Below are 22,105 nucleotides of genomic sequence, written 5' to 3'. Positions count from 1 at the left end.
TATCATACAGCCAATACTACAAGACTAATACACGACAATTTAAACTATTTTAAGGATGTAGGTATCAAAATTAGATTAACGTACATTATAGAGATTTTAGAATGAGTTTTAAATGTTTTTGAATGTATTTTCTGTTAATTGGAAACAGGAACAGCAATTTATGAAATGACACGATCTTCACACGTATAAAACTTAAATATTGGCATGTTGGCAGAGTTTATTTACTTTATCGAAATGATTGGCGTGCAAGTGCATATCAGTGGCTAACTTCTAATAACAACTTACTTAATTTTGGAAAGAGTACTTATTTAATAAGGGAAGATTGAAGAAAACCATGGCCACGACAGACGAAAGAACAATTTATGCCAAGCTTGAAGTATTGAAAGATGTCAGGTATAGTGATTTTCTGTCATCCACTTAAAATGTCGAAGTGACAGTAGTGATGAAAACAAAGACGCCTACCTACCGGTTCTATAGGTGAAAGCTGATTTGTATTCATTCTGTTGCTGTTACATACTGCGGTTTTTAAAAGTTTCTGATAATGTTGCAATGTAATTTATAACACATGAGGGTACTTTTTGTTTTGTAATTATTTAACTGTGAGTACTCGGGTTTTGCCGTTCAGTACATTATCCAAAGAAGTTATTGAAATAACTAGCAGAGATATTTAATTTATTTTTATTTATTAATCATTAAATTAGGTTATCTAGGAGAGGGGCACATCCGAAAGAAAAAAAAAATCCTAAAATGCATTTTTACTTCCTGACATTTTCTAAAGTAATTTCGTAAATTGGTAGGTTTTTAATTAGGAAAAAATTACGAAAATTGTTTTGAGCACAAAATGGTCCTTTATTTTCCCCTAAAACAGCATTTAAAATTGCTAATGGGTTCAGAGAAACACAGTGGCGAGGGCCATGAAGTGAAGGAAAATTGTAAAGTAAAAACCATGATTGAGAAAGACATTGATTGTAAAATGACCAAAATTTTTGTAAAAAAAAAAATAAAACAGAGAATGCTGGTAATAATAGTTTCCAAATATTTACTAGTCAGCTTACTAACACATACAATATTTGCAGATTTAATTTTTTTTTCTACTGCCACGTTTCCTACAATATCTTGCCATCGGAATCAAGTGTGCAGTATGTTTGCTATACTAAATTGAACAGCAAGATTCAATGTGTACATGATCTGGGTATTAAATATTGCATTAAAACTACAACAAATGTTCAACACTCACCGGTGTCAGAGGCAGGTACATCTTTGCTTAGAGCAGAAAATGATTGAGACATTCACAGTAGTTTGGAACCTTCAACAAATATGAGACTTCCGTAAATGGTTTAAGTAATATCAGATGCAGTGCGTCGGTAAAACAAGACAGGCGCAGAGCAACAAACTTATAAGATAGCTTGATGTTGAAGTAAGCAGCAAAATTAATAAGAATTATTCTTTACTAAAATCTTCATTAGGGATATTAGATACATAATTATGGCTTTATACATGATTACTCTTGCAAATTTATAATTAGTCTTAAATGCTGTGGTGCACCTCACTACCATTAAACTTAGTGCTACTAAAAACATTTTGCCACAAAATCTGAACTCATATTGGAATTGCAATATGCCAAAGTGCTATAAATAACAGTGGCGAGGCGTGAGGTTTACATGAGGGAAAGCAATAACTCCGTTCACCCCAAAACACGGCCGGAGGGGTGGAGGGGAGGGTGGTCCGGGGGCCCTCCCCCGGGAAAATATGGATTTCAAGGTACAAAAGGGTGCTATTTAAGTAGTTTTCTTAACTGAACATTGACTATTCCACAGGTAGAAAAATTGACATTTTTTTTTTTAAATTATAAACTATTTTTGAAAAATAATAATGTTTGACATACATTATTCTGATGATAAAATACCTACTCTACATTATTTATGTACTAAGTGGGAGTGTAGTATCATCGATGTCTGGTACAAAATATATAAACAGACAGCACATGGCAAAGTAATTATTTAAAATAAAGAGAAGAACCTCATAAAAATGTACTAGAATAGTAAAAATTAAATGTTGGTATTTTTTGTACCAACACAAAAGAAACTATCTTCATACGTGATCAGAAACTCTGTTAACTGGTACGTGTACCAAGAAACTGGCACGTCAATCATTCCATTCCTGAAACACTACAATTAAATTTTTTTCCTAGCCTAAATTATTATAAGTGTGTAGGGGAGGGTCCAGGTTAGGGGAGGACCTAAGTGTGTCTCAGGCCGAAGCCTATACACTCTACCATGCGGGTTTTTAACCATGCAGGACAAGGGCGCGTGCATCGTGTGCTATTGGGGTTTACTGGCCAGCCATGGTTGCAATTGGCGCCATGACTGACACCCCATTGGTCGCCTAGCTTAAAAGCTAGCTAATGTGACCCAGGTAAAACCTGCATAGACACAGGGAAAACCCTGGGCCAGGTCATGCGGGGATCAATTAACATGCATTAAGCAAGCAGGTAACTACTGGACAAGAGGGAAGAAGGGTCCAGGTAAGAAGAGTTGGAGGGGCTGAAAAATCAACCATGCTGGAGTTGGGTGCTTGGTCCTTGCGGCCCGCATTTAAATGTTGGGTACTCCTGGGTTATTATTAGCCAGGGGCGCATGCGCCCCCAGGGGCGGGCGACTTCACTTGTAAGCCCAGCCCAGCTGCCCAGGCAGCCACAGTTAAGACAGATGTGGGCAGACGAGCCAGTAAACTGGCTCGAACTGCGGGTGCACGGGGCGAAAGGCAGCCTGACATTGCGCCATCTTCATCTTCCAGTCAACAGCCAACGACCTTTAAAGCCAGGGTGGGGGTAAGTCGTTCAGGCGAATTAAGTATCTTGCGAGTCGGACCCTCTTGTCCTCCAAATTCCCGGGACGGTTGAAGGTCGCGCCGCCCAGGCTACCACTGGCTCCAACAGGGTCCCAAATTGAAGGCGCCGCCATCTCTTCCTTCAGAGTTCCGATGCTGTTTAGTTCCGTTGCGCGCGCGGCAGTCCACAGCTCCGCAAGTTCCAGCCCGCAGTTCGTCTACACTTCGCATTTTGTCAGCACATCGAGCTCCCCTGCGGTGCCTTCGCCGACGGAACTGCTTCCTGCCACTCGCCGAGCTACATTCAGGCTACCTTTCACCCCGATAGCCGTGATAACGACTCCAAAGGCCAGCCATTGGTCCGCGGATTGCTATTGGTTATTCACAGTCACTCCAGCGAGATTGCAAATCTCAAGCTGGGATCCCGTATCCGCCACCCGTACGCCCACAAACCCCCCACGCACTGCCAGCCAACAGGCCGCGGGAGAGATGCGCGCGCCCCGAGAGACGACCGCCGACTGAAACGCGACCTCGCCACCTGCCCTGCCGAACTGTGGCGGACATAGCCGAAGCAGTCGGCGGAAGAATTCCACCATCTGCTTCGGCCATGTTCGCTTCACTTCGGCAAGAAAGCGCTACGTTCGTAGCTTCTACCACGTGTTTTTACAGCCAATCCCCTCCTCGAACCATTGTACCATGCCACCCCCCTTCCGAAAGGAAACTACTGCGGCAGCCTTCCTGCTGAAAGCGGTCCTACCAGCGCTTCTAAACCTAGCAATGCTTCTAAAATCGCATGCTTTGTGTGTCAACGAGTTCTTTTCTTATAGCGCACAGCGCACAGTATTGGTTCCCAAGAAGATAATGTAAAAAATACATACACATAACTGCACGAGCCAAAGTAAAATACTTTTCTGAATAAAATATTTATTTTAAAAATACATTGTCTGGAAACTGCATGGGCAAGCACTGCTTGCCTTGCTTGCCCTGACGAGACGCCACTGATAAATAACTATAAAAATATAAATGTACCTATATGTAAATAATAAAAAAAAATTTAAAGTCTGAAAAAAAAGATAGTTTGTTACACAAAAATACGTAACTTCTGCAAAATGGGACGACAGAGTGCTTAATGACAAATAAGTACTCTATCTTAAAGTAATTTAATTTACAAAAATATCATAAAAAGTTCATTTGAATAAGTTCTCAGTAAAGTTCATGCTGCTTTAGGTGTGTGTATAAAAACAGCTTACTTCTCTTGTGATGTGCTGTTAGTCTCTGAGGCGGATGTCTGCTTTAAAAGACCTCCAGCAGTAGTGTCTGAACTATAAATGTTAACAAATCCCTAGATCGCAGGAGCAAAATTCAGTTACTTCAAAAATCACAAGACTATGACTGCAACCAGCACAGTTCTGACTAAAGTGGGACTTTGCTTGATATCCCTAACATTTAAAGTTTGCTAAACTGGAGTTTGAAGTGCTCATTAAAACATCCATCACTGGAGAAATGTTCTTGACCTATAGATTTCAATGAGAGTTTGGTACATGTAAGCAGTGTTCAATCATACTCCACGTCACACACAAGTCAAATAGGCATATTTTCATGGCACAGTTGCGTGTAGCAACGTTTAAAAAATTTGTTATTCACTGAGCAAAGTGTATTGACTGACGAAATGGGGCACACATATTTATGCGTCACAAACGCACCAAAAGTCATTAATTTCTGGATCCAAATGGGTGGTTGCAGTCAGCATAATTATAGTACTCATCAAACATTAGGTAATCACTCCCATGACTTACGAAGCATTGTTCCCATAAAAAAAAGGTAAAGTTAGTTTATAATTTCTTGTCTGAAACATAGCCCAACATTAGTTACTTGCATATTCACTGCTGCAGCCCTCTCATGACGTCTCGTTGCCGCAGCTCAGGGAAGTCGTGGTAACGCGCCTGTGCGATCCCTTCGGGCCAGTGGTCTCGCCCAAGTCTCTGTTTGTTCCACCCATGCCGGGTGAACACTCTAGCCAGTCAAAGTTCCAACACCACAATAAGTGCGGCACGCATTCCTGGCTGGATCAGCACAACTCCAGTTCGACAGCAGCGCCTCGTTGCGGCGTGCAAACAAATCACAGGGTTCTACCGTAATGACGGTACGCACCGATAGTTCAGGTAAAAAACATCTGTAGGGTGTGAAACTGTGGCAAAAATGCTTATGAAATGAAAATTAAAATTTAAGTCTAAGCCAAAATTATGAAAAGCAGCTTACAAAAATTTTATTAAATAAAACTCAAGGGAATGTTGAGGCGGACCCGATTCAATGAGTCCGTCGAGGTACCAAAACATATAAAACAAATAGGTACTCTAATAATTGTTGGATAAGAAAGATTCTTTTTGAAATACAACATGCAGTTTCAAAAGGATTTTTTGAAGTTACATTTCACTGTTGTAACTGCCTTACAGACGTGAATTGTTCATCCGTTTGCAGGGAAACCATTTGCTTGTCTTCAGCAAACTTAATAACCGACCCACATTTTTCGCACTTCAATTTACCTTCTCCCTCTATGATTTACTATAAATTTCTCCTCCTAGCTAATCAATGCTTTCACTTAGCAATCAACACACCAAATAATTTGCGAAAAATTAACTCAAATTTATTATTCTCGCCCCCATTCAACTACAATTCAAAATACAGTAGAACCTCTCATATCCGACCATGACGGGACCGGGCCATGGTCGGAATGGCCAAAAGGTCGGATATCCGTAGGAGCAAAAAAAAACGCCTTTCCCAGCTATACAGTATGTACAGTAATACAACTTTATTTGTAAAAATGTTTTGTATACATTTCAAACATTTACTGTTGTTAAATTATAAATGAGAAGATGAATGCAATGTAAGCATACCTTATTTAAAGAATTCTGTAATGGATTTTTGTGTCAGTTATGTCAATCTTGATTTTGCGGAAGTGTCCCTCCACTAACAGTATTGACGTTAAAGAACATAGAACAGTACAAGATTATAGTTTAAGCACATTCTACAACAACAATCAAAAACTGACTGTTTGCAACTCAAAAACGTGTAGATGCGTCACTTTTTCAAGTCTGAACAGGCTCGCCAACCACGGAGACTAGGTCGGATATCCGGAGGAGTCGGTTGTGGGAAGGTCGGATACGAGGGGTTCTACTGCACTTTTCTGAACACCAAAAAAAAAAAAAAAAACACAAGTCTGAAATAATGCAGAATAATTTTCGTATGAAAAGTATGTATTTAAAAGCACTTGTAAGGAAGTATTGAAAGTGGAGCGACACGCCAGCGAACTAGCAGCGCACGTTGTGGCACGTGTGCGCAGGAACAAGACGCTGCAGCTGGACAAGATGAAGTCGAGGATCGTGCAGGAGGTGGAGACCACGGAGCAGGAGGAGAAGTGCCTGACGGAGTACCGGCAGGAGATGGACCTGCTGATGCAGGAGAAGATGGCTCATGTCGAGGAACTCAGGCAGATTCATGCCGACATCAATGCTGTAAGTACTTCAGTTTTAGTTCATTTTGTATTGCATATAAGGTTTATAATTTTCCAACAGTAGCAGTGACTTTTGTTTACGAACATTGTGTTAAGCTGTGGGGGTAAAAGAAATCCTTATGAAATTTCTTGCTCAGTGAATATTTTTAACAGTCTATCCACAAGTTTGAGCATTTTAATCCAAAAGATTTTTTTTTAATAGAATGTGACTGAAGCTTCATAATACAAATCCAGCATTACAATAATTTTCATTACTATATGAGAAAACTAAGTATGAATAGACTATAATAATGATATAACTACAACTTGCATAAAAAAATCTATAACAATATAAAATTCAATTAATTAAAAAATAGCCTAATTTCATAGATTTATAACTTATGAAATCATAAGTTGTTATGAGCATAATGTATTATTCAACGGAGGGATCATTAGTTATTCAAAACTTTCAGGCCCAAAATCATAACTATTGTGTGACAAATACAACTGTAGAATATTTTTCATGTTCTGCAGTTACTTATTGGAACGACAACCAACTGTTGGCTTGTGTGTGACAGGCTCCCCCAACCACTGTCTGTTGCTGCTGGACTCGTGTGTGGCTTTTAGAGCCTGCACCCAGAGATTCTCGCCACTCACACTGATCACGTTAAGTGGCTGTACAGACATGTAACTTTCTCCATTCCTGTGCACCTTTGAAGGCTACCTTAATCATAGCTTTTTATATCAGGGTGAGCCAGCTTCACCTACCCTTCAAGTGTGGACACTGATCTTATTCTTCCATGCTTCTGTGTGACTTTATTCCTGCCAGAAGATAGATGTGTGTGCAGTTTTGAATTCAATTTACGTTTGGTTTGTAAGCTGGCATCCAATTGTTTCTATTTTTGTTGAAAATAAATTATTTTGTGGGAAAGAGCTAAATGTATTTTCGGTAGGGAAGTCACTGTAGACTGAAACTGGCACAACTGAAATCATGAATTTGAAAGGAATCTGCTAGTTTCATACAGATTACCTGGAGTGATTTTGAGAAACAATGGAATTCAAAACTTTAATGACCAAACCAGATATTTGTATCTAGGTACTTATGAATGCTCCGCCACCAAACTGTGTTTTGGTATCAGACGAATGCCAAATGTGCTGGCTGAATGGAGTTGACGAGGGAATGCGCGGTTGCAGATGGAGACGGTGATCAAGCAGGCGGAGGAGGCGCGCAACCGGGCGCTGGACACGGCCAAGCGCGTCCACGAGGAGTACCGGCCGCTGAAGATGGACGTGGACCGCCTGAGACGCGACTACCTGGGGCTGGACCGGCTGCCCGACCTGCACGAGGAGGAGCGGGACCTCATCACTCCCGAGTGGGTGTCGCGGTGAGGCCGGACCCTGCTCCGTCGCCGCTCGGGCCGCGTGTACTTTCCCCGAAAACATTGTCTCTGTTTCGTGGTACATGTCTACTGTCAGAACACCAATCACAGCCGTCCCGTGCAGAAACAAACGCCCGGCCAAGTAGTGCGGTGGCTTCTCTGCAGTCGGCCGCCAGTAACAACGAAACAGTAGCTAGCACGGGCATAGCTTGTTGCAGTCCAATGAGCGATCATATATTTCGCGAAAAATTCATTCCCTTAGCCATGGCCTAATGTGAAACGTTGGTACGCCAAAATCAGGAAGTCGGGTTTAGCCAAGTGTTTCACGGTTGTGCCATCTCGCTCGGTGAGGGACAGTTGTGTGATCTAGGGAGGAGGGTGGGGGGTTGGGTATACAGTTGCCTCATTGGAGGGCAGCAGGAGCACCCAGGGACAATCACTGACCCAGTGGCAGCTTGCACCAAGTTTCTAGAAAAAATTTTTGGGGTGGTTGGGGGGGGGGGGGGGGGAATCTGCTACGTCTAGCATGCCATTAAAATATTATCTTCTAGGGATAGCTTGGGACAAAAAAAAATATTTGATATTGATCCCTTTTCAAAAATATTATTATTATTATGTTCTCAGGTTTGGCACATTTAAATGTTATTTATGAATAATAACATATTTAGTATACTTTTTTTTCAACTTCTTTATTCCTTCTATGCATTTATGTGAATGTTAACCAAAAACTTTTGTCTGTTGTACATCATCAACTATATTCTGTTTATCATGATTCAGATTCACAACAGATTTAATAACAACACAAGTTATCGTGCAAACAGAAAATGAAACATAACCAAAACGTGAAAACAGTGCATTATTTACAAAAATATGTCTAAAAACTGGAAGCAACATGTTATGTACAAACAATAAATCTTAGCATTCAATTTAATTACTTTATATATATATGTAAATTCAATTTTTAACTAACTTCTTTTAAGTGGAAAATATTTATGTAAAAGTATCAAAAATATAACTAAAATTATCTTTAGATTCCTATTTTAAGATTAAAAAAATCGATAAAAAAATTGGTTGTCTGTAAAGTAGGTTTACAGATGATAGTTTGTGACGACGTCATAACAAAACATTGATGAAATGATTGCATACTTCTATGAATAAAATTATATCATTTTTATTGAATTATCACTATTTTGTATGGATACAAAGAAGGAGTGAAATGAAATCTACAATTTAATTGATAAATTTACTTTTATTTGCACTCATTAATTCAAATATGTTTATTACTTTAACGAAAAGATTATTTTAACTATAACTCTTATACATGTTTGCTATTTAACTTCTTCCAATCTGTGTTATTCTGTTAAGGATAGGATGATGATAGGAAAAGTAGGAAACAAATGGGTGTTTTTCAAGTTTAATGTGCCTCGAAAAAGTCAAATCGATGGTTGTTCCAATCGAGTAGAAGAGAGATAGATGTGGCGCAAGTGTACAATGAGCGTAACTTGGCACAGCGTAACGGGACAATGTGCATAACGGGACACTTTTTTGTGCGTGTAGCCGGCGTTCATCGATTTATTAGACGTTGTCACGTCAATAAAATTAGTTATTTATTTCACACTAATTGGTTATTTAGTTACATGCATTGAGTGGTGCATTCTATTTTCTTACCTTTGTTTGAACTAACGGCTATCTTAATTTGCAGCTTACTAGTCAGCCAGTATCTTGAGAAGTAACATACATATTAATGGTCTGAATGTTCAGTTAAGCCGGTAATGCAGCACCACGCAAGCGCATGGGAAGATAGCACAGTCGGAGTTGCCCCAGCTGCTGCTTGGTGGAGAGAGTCGTGCCTGACTGGGTGATGGTAGAAGGTGCTGGAAGTGAAGCAGGTGTGCGTGTGCTGCAGCTACTTCGAGAAGCACTTGAAGACGGAGTGGCGGCCGGACTTGCGGGAGGACCCGCTCATGTCGAGCCTGGCGCTGGCTCACCAGGGCTCGTCCAACACGTTCCTGGCCCCGCCGCAGCCGCCCATCCCGCTGGTCAGCAGCAAGGCGGAGAGCAGGCCCCTGCCGCCCGCCCCGGGCCCCGCCCCCACCTTCAGGTACTCTCCCCGCCGCACTGCCAGTGCCCTTTGCTATTGCATACTCTCCATGCAGGGCTGGAACACAGTGCCTCACTCCCACAAGTCAACATACACTGTCACTCCTTTCACCTCAGTCAGTCGATGCAGTCGAGGGGCCTTTCGCTTTTTTCTTTTCTTTCCAGTTTAATTATCGTATTTATGGTTATTTGATCTTTTGTAATTTAGAGTGTAATTTACACAACTTTTCGTCCTTTTAATTAATGGACCCAAAGTGCATCGGCTAACTCTGACAGTGACGTGCGTAAGGGGTGACTGACGTCAGAAAGATGACGGCAGCGCTGCGTAATTGCGAAGATGTGTGAGGCGATCTGTTGCTACCGGGCCGTGGGTGGAGAGTCGCTTGCTCGCCAAGTGAGCGAACTGGCCCACAGTATTACACGGGACACAGTTTAAAAAAATCATGTTCATTAATTGAAGCGTGATACTAGCATCTGGATTAATTGCAGGCACACCAGGGTGTGGTGTGCATTGGATTGCGAGGCAAGAAGTGTTATAGGAATGCTGTTTCTCTGCCAGAACTATAATGCGGTAGTGTACCTCAGAACGTCCTACTTCGGAATTGTCTGCAACAAGTATCAAACTATTGACGATAAATTCACCAGCTCTACTCTCTCTCTCTCAAATATTTTTCTCAGTAAAGTCATTGACATCTAGTATTGAATTCATTAATGACATGACTACAACTGTAATAATACTGTCAATAGTCACTATGATATTGTCTTTGAAAATTCTTTAATGTGCGTTCTCTGACTTAGCTTGACTAATTTTGCACATTTAATGATAAAAAAAATGTTTTGGCATAAAATTTCTGGAAACCAATGTGGCATAATTTGGTTCCTCTCCCCCTCAACCAACCTTGGAGCTCGACGGAACGTGTGGTATACGCCTTCGTCATGTGCTGTTGTTTAAAATGCTTTCTTTTTCAGCATACATTTTACAAAAAACTGTGCACATATGTTGTGTATCTTTAGAGTCGATAATCATTATTTTAATAATTATGGTTTTGTAACAATTCCAAAGAATTTTAAATAGATAATTAGAACTCGAGTACAATACCTTATATCATAATATGTAATAGACCCAAGGCTGTCTTGATCCAAGTTTGTTTAATCTGTGAGGTGGTGTCTTGTAGTTTATGTGGGTCTCTTATTGTATAGTTTTGTCTAAGTGCTATATTCACCTGAAAGTAATGTCAGCCCAAACTTTTTGACTATGAGTTTTTGAAAATGTCTTCATGGAGTGGAAACAATTCAAATATATAGCAAAGAATGTTGCAGTAGACAGTGGTCTGGTCACCGTAGGGTGGAGAGAAGCAGAAAGGTGCCTTTACTAGCAGCCACAGGGAAGAGAAGTGGGACATACTCCTTCATCCTTGTCAGGCATTCCTGTCCTGACTGTGCCAGGTTTTGGAAGAGTGAATAAGAGCCGGCTAAAATGGCTTAAGTGACACAGTTTACAGGCAGAGCGTAAATGTGTGTCCTTAAAGGGGCAAGATTTACTTTTGTTATCACCTTGAGCTTTGGTAACAAAATTAATTCCTTGAAAATCATTATTTCTTAAATTCAATTTGTCCTGCAAGAAACTTTATAATTAATAAACTGACTTTTCCTTTTGCGACAATGCCACAAAAAATAACTCATAGTGTCATAGTCATAGGTATATATAAATGTGAACAAATGATGAATGAAATTGGGGGAGAAAAAAAAAAGATCCCTATTAAGACAGAATAGACATTAGTGCATTCATATTTATAATAATATAGCTAACCTTAAAGGTTTTTAAAAAAAAAAACCACACTTTTAATTACTATATCACAGATAACCATCATTTAGTGTTGTTTCTCACAGTGTTTATTAGAACCGTTATGAAGCTCTCTGATCAGAAGCAGACTTGTGTATCACAGCTCGCTGGCACGTGACTGCCTGTTGGGGCTCGGGAGGACACTTCAAGGCCGGTGGTTGCGGAGTGTCGCTGAGGGCAGGTGTTGTGTCGCAGGCAGCAGCCGCCGCCCATGAAGTCCTGCCTGTCGTGCCACCAGCAGATCCACCGCAACGCCCCCATCTGCCCGCTGTGCAAGGCAAAGTCCCGCAGCCGCAACCCCAAGAAGCCCAAGAAGAAGGACTGATCCCGGGCCGCGCCTGCCAAGGCCGGCGGCCGCTGAACCTCTGCGTGTCTGTCTCGTCGAACCTTATTTATTCCCAGTCGTGACGCTCCGGCGCAGTGCATACAAGCAAGACTGGTTTTTATATGTGTGTGATCCTGCTGCGTGTTTAGTCGAGAGACAATGCAGTGTCTTTAGCTCGAAGGCAGCTTGGGATCGGTCCGTGTCGCTCAGTCGTAACGACGCACTGACTCGACTCTGCCTCGTGTTCACCTCGAACGACACGGAGAGACGCAGCTCTGACAAGAAGAGCTGGTCCAAGAGTTTCTCCCTGTAGCCCTCTCTTCGTACTGGCCAATGATATGTGCCACTAGCTGTTGTAATTACAAGTAGTACTTACGTGAGCCACTGATGTTGCTCCAACTCTTTTTTGGGAAGGTGACACCAGCCAACTTTTACTGTTCAGTCTGTCATTGGAGGCTGCACAGCACTTAGATGGTCAACCCGTCATCTCACTTTCGAGGCATTTATCCACTTCACACGAATGCTTTGTTCTGCAACTCAGGGTTCTCTTGCACAATGGCTTGTAAATTAATAATACTGTTGTAATAATTTGTAAGTTGTAACTTGTGAAATGTTGTTCCATTGTAGTTAAAAAAAAAATAAGCTAATCAAAAAGTATTTAAATAGAAAATAAAGTTTTTTTTTTCTCTTGAATTTACAAGTTAATGTTTCACAGTGACATCTTTAAAAGGGAAGCTTTTAAATTATAATAAAAGGTTAAAAACCTCACATGTCAATAGGCACTTGAAAATTAGTGCTGTTATTTTTTTATATTTTTTTTTACTGTAAATGGTTATAATTTAGAGCCCTATTTTACCTTCTTAAAATAATTAAGATAAGTAACTTAACTTCACGAAAACTAAAAATTTTTCATATGTAATTTGAAGCTGTATTTTTTACTACAAATTACGACTACTTACATCTCTGTCTGTTCTGTAAACATAAATTGTCTGGAATGATAATAAAAAAAAAAGTTTAATTACACTGATTCGGGAAATAGGCCATGTAAGTTGGCAAATTATATTTTATTAGTAATTTTGTCACTGATGGCTCTTAACAGATCCAACTTAATTTTCTTTATTACTGTGAAACCAGAATGCCTTAATTTCCTCTGCTTATTTTGTTTTCTCATACTTAAAACCAACATACCCTCTTTTATTGCATAATCGTTGCACCCATATTTTAGGCTGTCAAAATTGGGATAAAAAAAATTCTCGCGTAAACTCGCATGTTTTTGGTCCCGCTAGTAGATGCCGAGTGCTTTGTGTAGGTATCTTTTCCGTATAAAACTATGTACAGTAGAACCCTGTTATAATGTTTTTCAAGGGAGCACAAGAAAAAAACATTATAAGCAGGAAAACGTTATAAGCAGGAAATCTCAATTTAGCACTTAACAATGTTCGAGCTTTGTACCAATGGACTCACCAAGCTATGTAAACAACTTTAATGTTAAAACCAAAGATAGTATACTTGATACATGAATTTTCTGAAACAATCCAACAATTTTTCAACTTCGTCTTGTTCCCTTGTTAAATTTTGTTTGTCTTTAAAGATACACTGCCACATTTTTTGTAAAATTGTCTCACGATTCATGATGACAAAATTAAGAGTGAGAACGTCTACTCCTTCGCCACCTGAAAAAATTTAATTTTGGGATTCCTACGTATGAATAAAAAAAATATATTTGTAAGCAATAGAAAACACTTTTAGTTATGCCCTCGCTCAGTGGTTGGTAACTTAAATATCGTAGGACTATGTATGTGCATCTGAATACCCATTGGAATGGCAAGGAAGGAATGCCAACTGACACGTAACTATGAACATTGTGTACCTTCAGTATATTGCATAAAATTGTACTCTAACAAACTTCATGTATTGTATGGCAGTGATTGTAAACATAAACATACATAAAGGAAACTTTTTATCGTAAGTGTTGGAATAATTTGGTTTTAAAACATTTTTTCCCCATTTATTGAATGTTAGAAAGCAAGCATTATAAGCAGGAAATTACATTTTATGCAGGAACATTATAACAGGGTTCTACTGTAGTATTTTTAAGTATAAATATAATATTTATTCGGTCATTACCACTTACTTAATTAACGGAAAAATACAAAGTAGTCCGACGTGTAAATTTTATTTTAAAGACTTTTTAAACGTTATTTCCTTTATCTGATTGTCTGTGTTACCGCGGCGTACCGCTTATAAAAATGTAACCAGCGCATCATTCATGTTTGGTTGGTTATGTTGCTTCCCGTATATAGCGCGCGCACGTAGTCGAATATCGATATCTCGCAGATTGGATGCAACGCGCGCATTCTGTCAGGTGCCGAGTTAACTACATTTGATAGCCCGCATTCTTTCGTGGCAAGTGTGTACTACGACACGTTAGTTCACGTCAGATTCAAATGGCTTGCGTTCGCGTTAGAGTTTTGGTTTTTCTATTTAAAGTTGAAGAAAGGTTTTTGTTTAATGATTTATTAATATACATAGATTGTTTGGCGTGCTCTTGTATACTCCACCTTTTTTTAAATAAACGTACTTTCCATGAACGGGTTTTGTTTTTATGAATAACTTTACCTAACAAAAATTTTTTTTTCCGCATAATTATCGCACTCCTACTTTTCAAACTTGATTTTAAAATAAAATGTGCGACGAATATGCGAGAAAACACGGTAACCTGTCGTCTTGTATTCAGTCATCTGACTAATAGTTTCACTTCTTTACCTGTAAAATAATGGTCCACATTAGTCATTTTCTTCAATGAACTTGTAAAATATGAATTGGTTTTACAAGTGTTGATAGGTTTATTTTAAAACTGAAATTGTTAGTACCTTCTAGTAATTTGTAACTTGTACAATAAATGCTCTTTAATCCGGCACGCTTGGGACCAGGGCTGTGTCGGTTTGGCAATTTTACTGGAATATGGACATCAATATATATTTTAATATATGTACATCAGATCATTCAAAATAATGGATACTCTGTAATATGAATGTGCATGTGAACCGTTGGCCTAATAGCATTTATGTAATCTTCCACTGTTAAAATAATTATTATGATCATTTAGTGGTTTCTTTCAGAAATATAAACTGTATGTAAGTGAAACATTGATTTATTTAAATACAGTACTTCCTCAGACTAAATCAGTACGTTAAAAGGAAATCTACAATATTTGTCATTATTAGGCCGGTGTGAATACTCAAAATTTCGAATATCAAAACGAATATCAGTCGTTTACAAGTATGACTCTAAGCCTGACTCGAAAGCCTGCAAAAATTTTGGAATCATAGAAGATGTTTCTCGTCAGGCAGTGACAAAATTTCCACAGGATTTTCGTAATGTTTTAGGGTTATTTATTTGGAGTTTTTTTTGCTGCATCTGGCCACGTAAATTCTGATAAGACTACCTAATATAGTACAGCCGAATTTAACACTATCTGACCCAATACTAACACCCAGTTATCAGCTTAAGTATTTTACTGAGTGAGTCTGGCAAATCGATAAAAATAGATTAGAACCGACAGCATACTGATAAGGATAAATACTGTCCCTAGTAATCAAAACACTGGGCTGGTGTTAAAGTTGACAGTTTTCAGATCAGAGGGTACAAACACAGCATGCCAGCTCTGTGTTGTGTTTAGTTCAGAATGGGTTGGCAAGGAGAAAAAAACTTGTATAGATCTCGTGGAAAACTTCTGGCCGCATATTCACAGCAAAGACTCCTAAAACCTAACAACCTACGACAATGTTTCTCTGGTAGATAATACACAGTGAACGACCGGATACAGGCCCACACATGCTCCTAGCGTAGTGACAGCTCAGGCAATTATCTTTTTCCTCATGACAAAAAAAAAGTCACTATGAAGCGCACATTGGAGAGGTACATTCTGAGTAACTACCTACTCTGTTCCTCCACTTTAGTTAAAACAAGCCATGTAATGAAACCCATATGTTAATATAAATACATAATTATTTATTTTCACATACTGAAAAATTAAAACAAACAAGTTTTAAATTTTTTTTAAACCTTCATATTTAACTATAGATTAAAACTACTTACTGTACACTATTTTTAAACCCACCTTCTTGAAGTTTCTTCACCTACACTGCAATTGCCTTACAAATTCACTTTGTACTGTGTATTAAAAAAAAATTGCTGATCCTATTTTGATTACCATGAAAAATAATTATTTATGTTTTCCTTTCAAAATTTTAATATTTCAACAAATTTTTGCCTATGTAATTGTAATTTTTTTACCTAACCAACCTTTCAATTAGTATTATTTTTCTAATTTCACAGAAGCCACTACACTACACATTTACTTTTTCTTTCAGTATGTGTGAAAAACAATTTTTAGTGTGATTCTAATTCTTAATATTCAAATTCAATATTTGTATTCAATACAAACTAAAAAAAAACTGATATTCACACATCACCTAAGGAAGCATGAACTGGACAAAAGAAAGTGGCCAGCGCAAAGTCCATTTCCAGTAGTCTGTTATAAGAAAAAAAGTCATCATTATATTGTTACAATTATAATTTATTTTTCTAGCCTCATGTCTTTCGAACAATAAGAGCATTTTCAATGAATTTTTGTTGCTAAATTTTTTTAGTAAGTAAATATCTCCCGAATAAAACCATAAAGTGGCATGTATGACCTTTAATTAAGATTAAAGGGGGGGGAAAATGTAAAGTAATAGAGCCTAGCTGTCAGCAGGCGGCCAGTTGGAAGAACATTTTCAGTGGCTTGTTGTAAGGATATTAGAAGTTTTACTCTCAAAACATTTAGGTAATAGTATTGTTAGTGACTAGTCTTCCAAACTTATTTTTACATCATTGTCATTTCAGACATATAGTAAAGCATTATTTTTAACAAGTGCTGGAGCAAATTTTATGTCTCATGGCTTTTCTCAATAAAGATCAAAAATATTTTATGATGAAAAAAAATTTTTAGCAGTAGATAAAAAAAAACCACTTCAGAAGAGCAAATAAAAACTTTGACACGTGTAAAAAATTAAACATGAACTAAGCTGTGCCCAACCAATTTTTGGTTGCGGCCACATTTTGTGCATGTCTCACGTGGTTTCCTACGTCACGTGTAGCCGACATGCGGGATTAGAGGGATGTGTGAGATCAGCTATACGAGGCTGCCAACAGCCAAGTCATCTGTTCTACTTGGAGAATAGATGGTAGTGTGTAGAACAAGAAGCCATAATGCTGTAATGTTACACTTTAAGGCTGCGGCACAAGTTATGTTGAGTCATTCTAAACCACCGATGCAGTGCTTAAATTCAGCAAGTTTTCAGTGCAATTTTTTTTTTTTTAACGTACTGGGACGTAGATTTTAAGGACACCGACAATTCAATCTCTACAATTAATCATCGTTAATCATCATTAACTAGCAAGAATATATTTCATCAATTTTTATATATTTCTACCATTTATGATGGGTTTTCAAACAGTTGAATATCCCCAAAAAAAATTTTAATGCGGCCAGCTTGATTGGTGTTGGATAACAGAATATGTCGAACCAAAGAATTCTGTGTTAAAGAGTATCCACTGTACTTGTATTGTTGTATTTTTAAAATTGTAATTTGTAACTTGTAATTACCTAATAATAGTAATTTATTCAGGGTGACGATTTGTCGGGAAATTCGGGAAAACCTGGAATTACCCAGGAATATTTTGCCTCTGGAAAAATACTGGAAATACTCAGGAATTTATTCACCCCTCGGGAGATTTGCTATTCTTCCATACTGTAATTATCGTCTAATGTTAGTCGTTGATTATGTACATCTGCAATTGATATCGATATTGAATATATAATAAATAGCAATGGATTGTGTTATAAATATTTATTTTTAGAATAAGAGACGACATGGGAGAGTCAGCATCCACAGAAGAAAGCGTGTTCGGCAATCCGGACGCCATTCATGTTTACGTGTATGACTGTGACGCTCAGAGAAACGTTTACAGAACCTGAAGCCAGAGCGCAGCAGAATTAAGATTGTTTACCGTGCGTAATTCCAATTTTCTTATAATTAAAAAAAAATTAAATTTAATATTTTATTCATTGGATAATTTATGGATTCAGTTTATTAAATTTTCATACGGTATATCTTTTAACTAATTGTTGTTGGTTTTATAACAGCTAATACTTTTTTAGGTGTAAACTTTTATCTTGTGAATAGTTGGCAACACTTCATCTAATGTACCAATATCATTGTATCTGCAATGTGCATTTGCGCGGAAAGTAACGTAATTCGGCATTTTGTTAGGATATGTTTATGTAGGCAGGCTTGCAAGTAAATTTAAATTTTAAGTATAATTTAGTATTACAAAGAACGCATAGACTTAGTATAGAAAATGAGTTCAATATTCGGGAAAACCTGGAAATACCCAGGAATTTTATTCTAGGGTTGGAGTAGTCACCCTGTTATTGCAAAACAGTACAGCTCCATGAGATTTAAAATGTAAGATTCTGGTCTCAAAATTGTAACTTAGTCCAAATAGTTTTAAAAAGTACATATTTCTGCTGTTTTAATTTTTGTAAATTTTCTGTATATTTTATATATAATTCATTAATGAAATATATTTTTTTCCTAAGAGCTATGTGTAAAAAATAGCATTTAATAACTTCAAGATCATTTATTACTTGAAGAAAAAAATGCACTCAAAAATCATGTTTTCATATCATCAGTATTAAAATAGAAAATAATGAAAGTTGTAGTGTTTGTTGCACAATCATATAACCCATATTCAAGATACAGTGATGGGAAGAACAGCTAGTGACGTCACAGTGGCCGTCAGCCAGCCAGTGTTACTGCGGCGTACTCACTAGGTTGCCTGGTGCTGTGGAACAGTTATTGTAATTTAAACCAAGTACGAGGGGGACCCGAAAATAACCAGATCGTAATGTTGTGCATCATGTTTTTGTAACACCAGTTTTCGTCACTAGGGAGCTGATGAAAGACCTCTCCTGAGACAGTCTGCTAAGTGGCCTTGAGTGGACTCATGACACACAACTGCCAGAGAAACCACTCTCGTCATTTTCGGGTGACACTTGGCAGACTGACTCGGGAGAGTTTCCAAAAACTGGTGCTACAAGTACATGATGCGCAACATTATGATCCTGTTATTTTTTAGTCCCCCCTCGTAAGAATAACATATCAGTGATAGTAAAAGGAATTTAAATACTACCTGGTAAAAGGGTTAAGTTTTATGCAAATTGCTAGAAACAACCTTGCTTTCCCAGGCTGGATTATGAACGTAAACGCACTCTGGCGTACCTCGACACAGGCGTACTTGCTGTCTGGTCCGAACTACTCATTTTCCGATTACTGCTGTGTTTCCTTGTCCAATAGTTGTGCAAGCATTTACCCAATGTGTAAACTGTGTGTAATAAAAACATACCACCGCATCTTTAATCTAGGTTCCGACGTTTGAAAGAATGTATTTTTCTCCTCCTGTCATTCTTTATTGCTAACAAACAACAGTTAACCAAGGATTTGCAACAGTTTTGAATGTAATACTAGAGTAGCAAAATATTTATATAATTGTACTTATCCATGTTTTAGCTTGTCTAAGATATGCAAAATTTTAGCATTCCCAACAATGAAATTTCTCTTCTAAGGTATATCACATCATTGTTGTCACTCCAGAAAGATTTACAAAATCGCATAATATCCACGTAATTATCAATTAAATGCTTTATAGTTGTTCGTCGTTATGATCTTGAGGATTTTGATACTTTTGAAATAAAACTTTTAAAGAAACTTAGGCATAATGCCTTTAGGAAACTGAAGTTAGATATATTACAGTTAGGAAACTGCTATTATAAAAAAAAATTATGTATGGTACACCAGTTAGTGATATTTTAGACAAAATGCTGTAAGGGAAAGTGGTGATAGGCAAAATGAAGTTAGACTAAATACAGTTTTCGTACTCAATCTCAGTTAGTTTGTGCATTATGATTACAGTAAAACCTCTCTGAAACGACCCCTCACGGTTCCCGGGAATAGGGTCTTAATAGAACAGCGGGGCTGCAGATGACGTCAGAGCGGAGTGTCTGGCTGTCTACATTGTTCTTATGGGATCGAGACAACCTCTCTCTACTAACCTTGGGCGGCAGCGGCTTCATGAGGCATAAGCTCCCCCCTCCCTCCCCTCTTAACATTCTTCAAGGCTAGCTCATCCCTCCCAGACACACAAACCATCTAGTGTCCTCCCTTATAACACCCCAACTTCGCTCCCCTTTGAAAAACCTTCATTGAGAAAATGCTCATTTCACCCTCCCTTCTCCCGTAAAATTGGGCTATTATGAATGGGGTACCTACTAAATCGGTGAGGGAGAGGTAAGATCTTTGTAAATATTTTCGGACCCCTCCCTCCTCTCCAAACAAAAAGTATGTCAAAATATGTCACTTTTCACATCAAGTTCGAGTTGAGTCATCTCTGGCAAGGAATTTACAAGCTTTCAAAATTAAATATAAATGTATTTTAATAGCAAGTGTCCTATGAAAAGGAATATACCAAATAAAATCAAGCTGCTGTCACCAAACAAAGCATAAAACGGCCCAATGCGTGGTCGCTTCGTTATTGCTCACGCAAGAGGCGAGACGTGGAATGTTAGAAGAAAGATAAATGCGGGGGAGACAGACGGCAGCCAGTGTGTTTCCTGCGTGGGGAAAAAGTGGCGTAGCCTTTTTTTTTTTTTTTATGCTGGGTCAAGCGACCTTTTTCTGTCAACCCATGGGAAAAAATAATTGCTTGAGCTGTCAAAATGAACATCGCTGCGGCAGTTAAAACAAGTCGAGGCGGGCGTGCATCCAGTCGGTCGCTGTGTATATCTACTCGAAAAACATAACATCTCAATTCATAACAAGATTCCTTATAACCTACACGTATTGCAGGATGTTTTCAGCCTGATCCATACAAGTTCTTTAGCCACGTTTTAAATAAAAACAACTGGCTGGCTAGTGTTGTGCCCTGTTTTGCGGACAGTTTTAATATATTTTTACTCTCGTTAAAACGAAGCAGATAACGTGATTCGTGGAATGGGGGTTGTCAAGCGCTGACAGCGGTCGACAGGAAGTGGTAAAGTGGTATCTATTTTTACATGCTTTATATTAGCTTCACCTGTATGTTTGTCTGTCCGTCTGTAACTCTTTCGACTAAGTTTTCTTTTCTTGCAAAGCACATACTTTTACCAGTTTCAATTGTTCCTTCCTCTGTGCTAGCCTTTCAGCTTGCTTAACTATTTTTACATGTTACATGTTACATGCTTTATATTAGCTTCACCTGTATGTTGTTTGTCTGTCCGTCTGTAACTCTTTCGACTAAGAGTGAGTGGCCCATCACTGTAAAGTGTCCCACCAATTTCATTACGTTCGTTAGCCGAGTGATCTAAGGCGCGCGATTTCTGTGGAGTGTTGATAAGTGACGTTTTCCTCCTAAAAACAATTATTAAATGAATGCAAATGTATATAAGAAGGGTTGTATAATGTCTATAAACTATGGAAAAAGAGCACAATGTGCTGGCGTTCCACTATGTAAACCTATGTAAATATCAATGTACGCAAACATCGCAATAAAAAGCTTTTGAATTTGAATTTGAAAAATTTGATTTCTGTGGAGTCAGCTTTCGGATTCAGCGATCGTGGGTTCTACTCCCGGCCACGCCGACAAAAAAAAGATTTTTTTTTTCGGTAAATTCTAAGATTATATCCATACATCTAACTGTAAATGTTTCGGAGAGACTTTACTATTTCTTTGTGACGTTGCAACTCCAAATAGTTATCTCAGATGGTAATAGGTAGTGTCGGTAACTCATTTCCTTATGATAATTATACATAAATATAGTTTAAAAAACTAAAAAAAAACATGCTTTTAAAGAATATCAAACTAAAAAGTTAAAAATAAATATAGTTTAAAAAACTAAAAAAAACATGCTTTTAAAGAATATCAAACTAAAAAGTTAAAAATAAATATAGTTTAAAAAACTAAAGAAACATACTTTTAAAGATTATCAAACTAAAAAGGAAAAAATAATTTTAAAACTTAATTTATGACAATAGTATATAAGCAATACTAGTATA

At 38.1% G+C, this 22,105-nt stretch overlaps 1 protein-coding gene across 2 annotated transcripts; it reads left to right on the top strand.

The window, feature by feature from the left end:
• Nucleotides 1-31: 31 nt before the first annotated feature.
• On the top strand, nt 32-21,623 carry LOC134537866 (zinc finger C4H2 domain-containing protein). Of its 2 annotated transcripts, none has more exons than XM_063378758.1 (5): nt 32-393; nt 6,170-6,341; nt 7,514-7,692; nt 9,605-9,799; nt 11,837-21,623. In XM_063378758.1, exons 1-5 carry the CDS (start codon nt 335-337, stop codon nt 11,964-11,966), a joined length of 735 nt encoding a protein of 244 aa, XP_063234828.1. In that variant the 5' UTR covers nt 32-334; the 3' UTR covers nt 11,967-21,623. The 2 variants fall into 2 exon arrangements, with proteins under 2 accessions (XP_063234828.1, XP_063234827.1); XM_063378757.1 differs by having other exon boundaries at nt 215-393; nt 7,514-7,704.
• The last annotated feature ends 482 nt before the right edge of the window (nt 21,624-22,105 follow it).

Source organism: Bacillus rossius, chromosome 12, assembly GCF_032445375.1.
Source record: "Bacillus rossius redtenbacheri isolate Brsri chromosome 12, Brsri_v3, whole genome shotgun sequence".
Classification (NCBI taxonomy): domain Eukaryota; kingdom Metazoa; phylum Arthropoda; class Insecta; order Phasmatodea; family Bacillidae; genus Bacillus; species Bacillus rossius.
The sequence above is the reverse complement of the archived record's forward strand: the minus strand, read 5'-3'. Positions and strand labels throughout refer to the sequence as shown.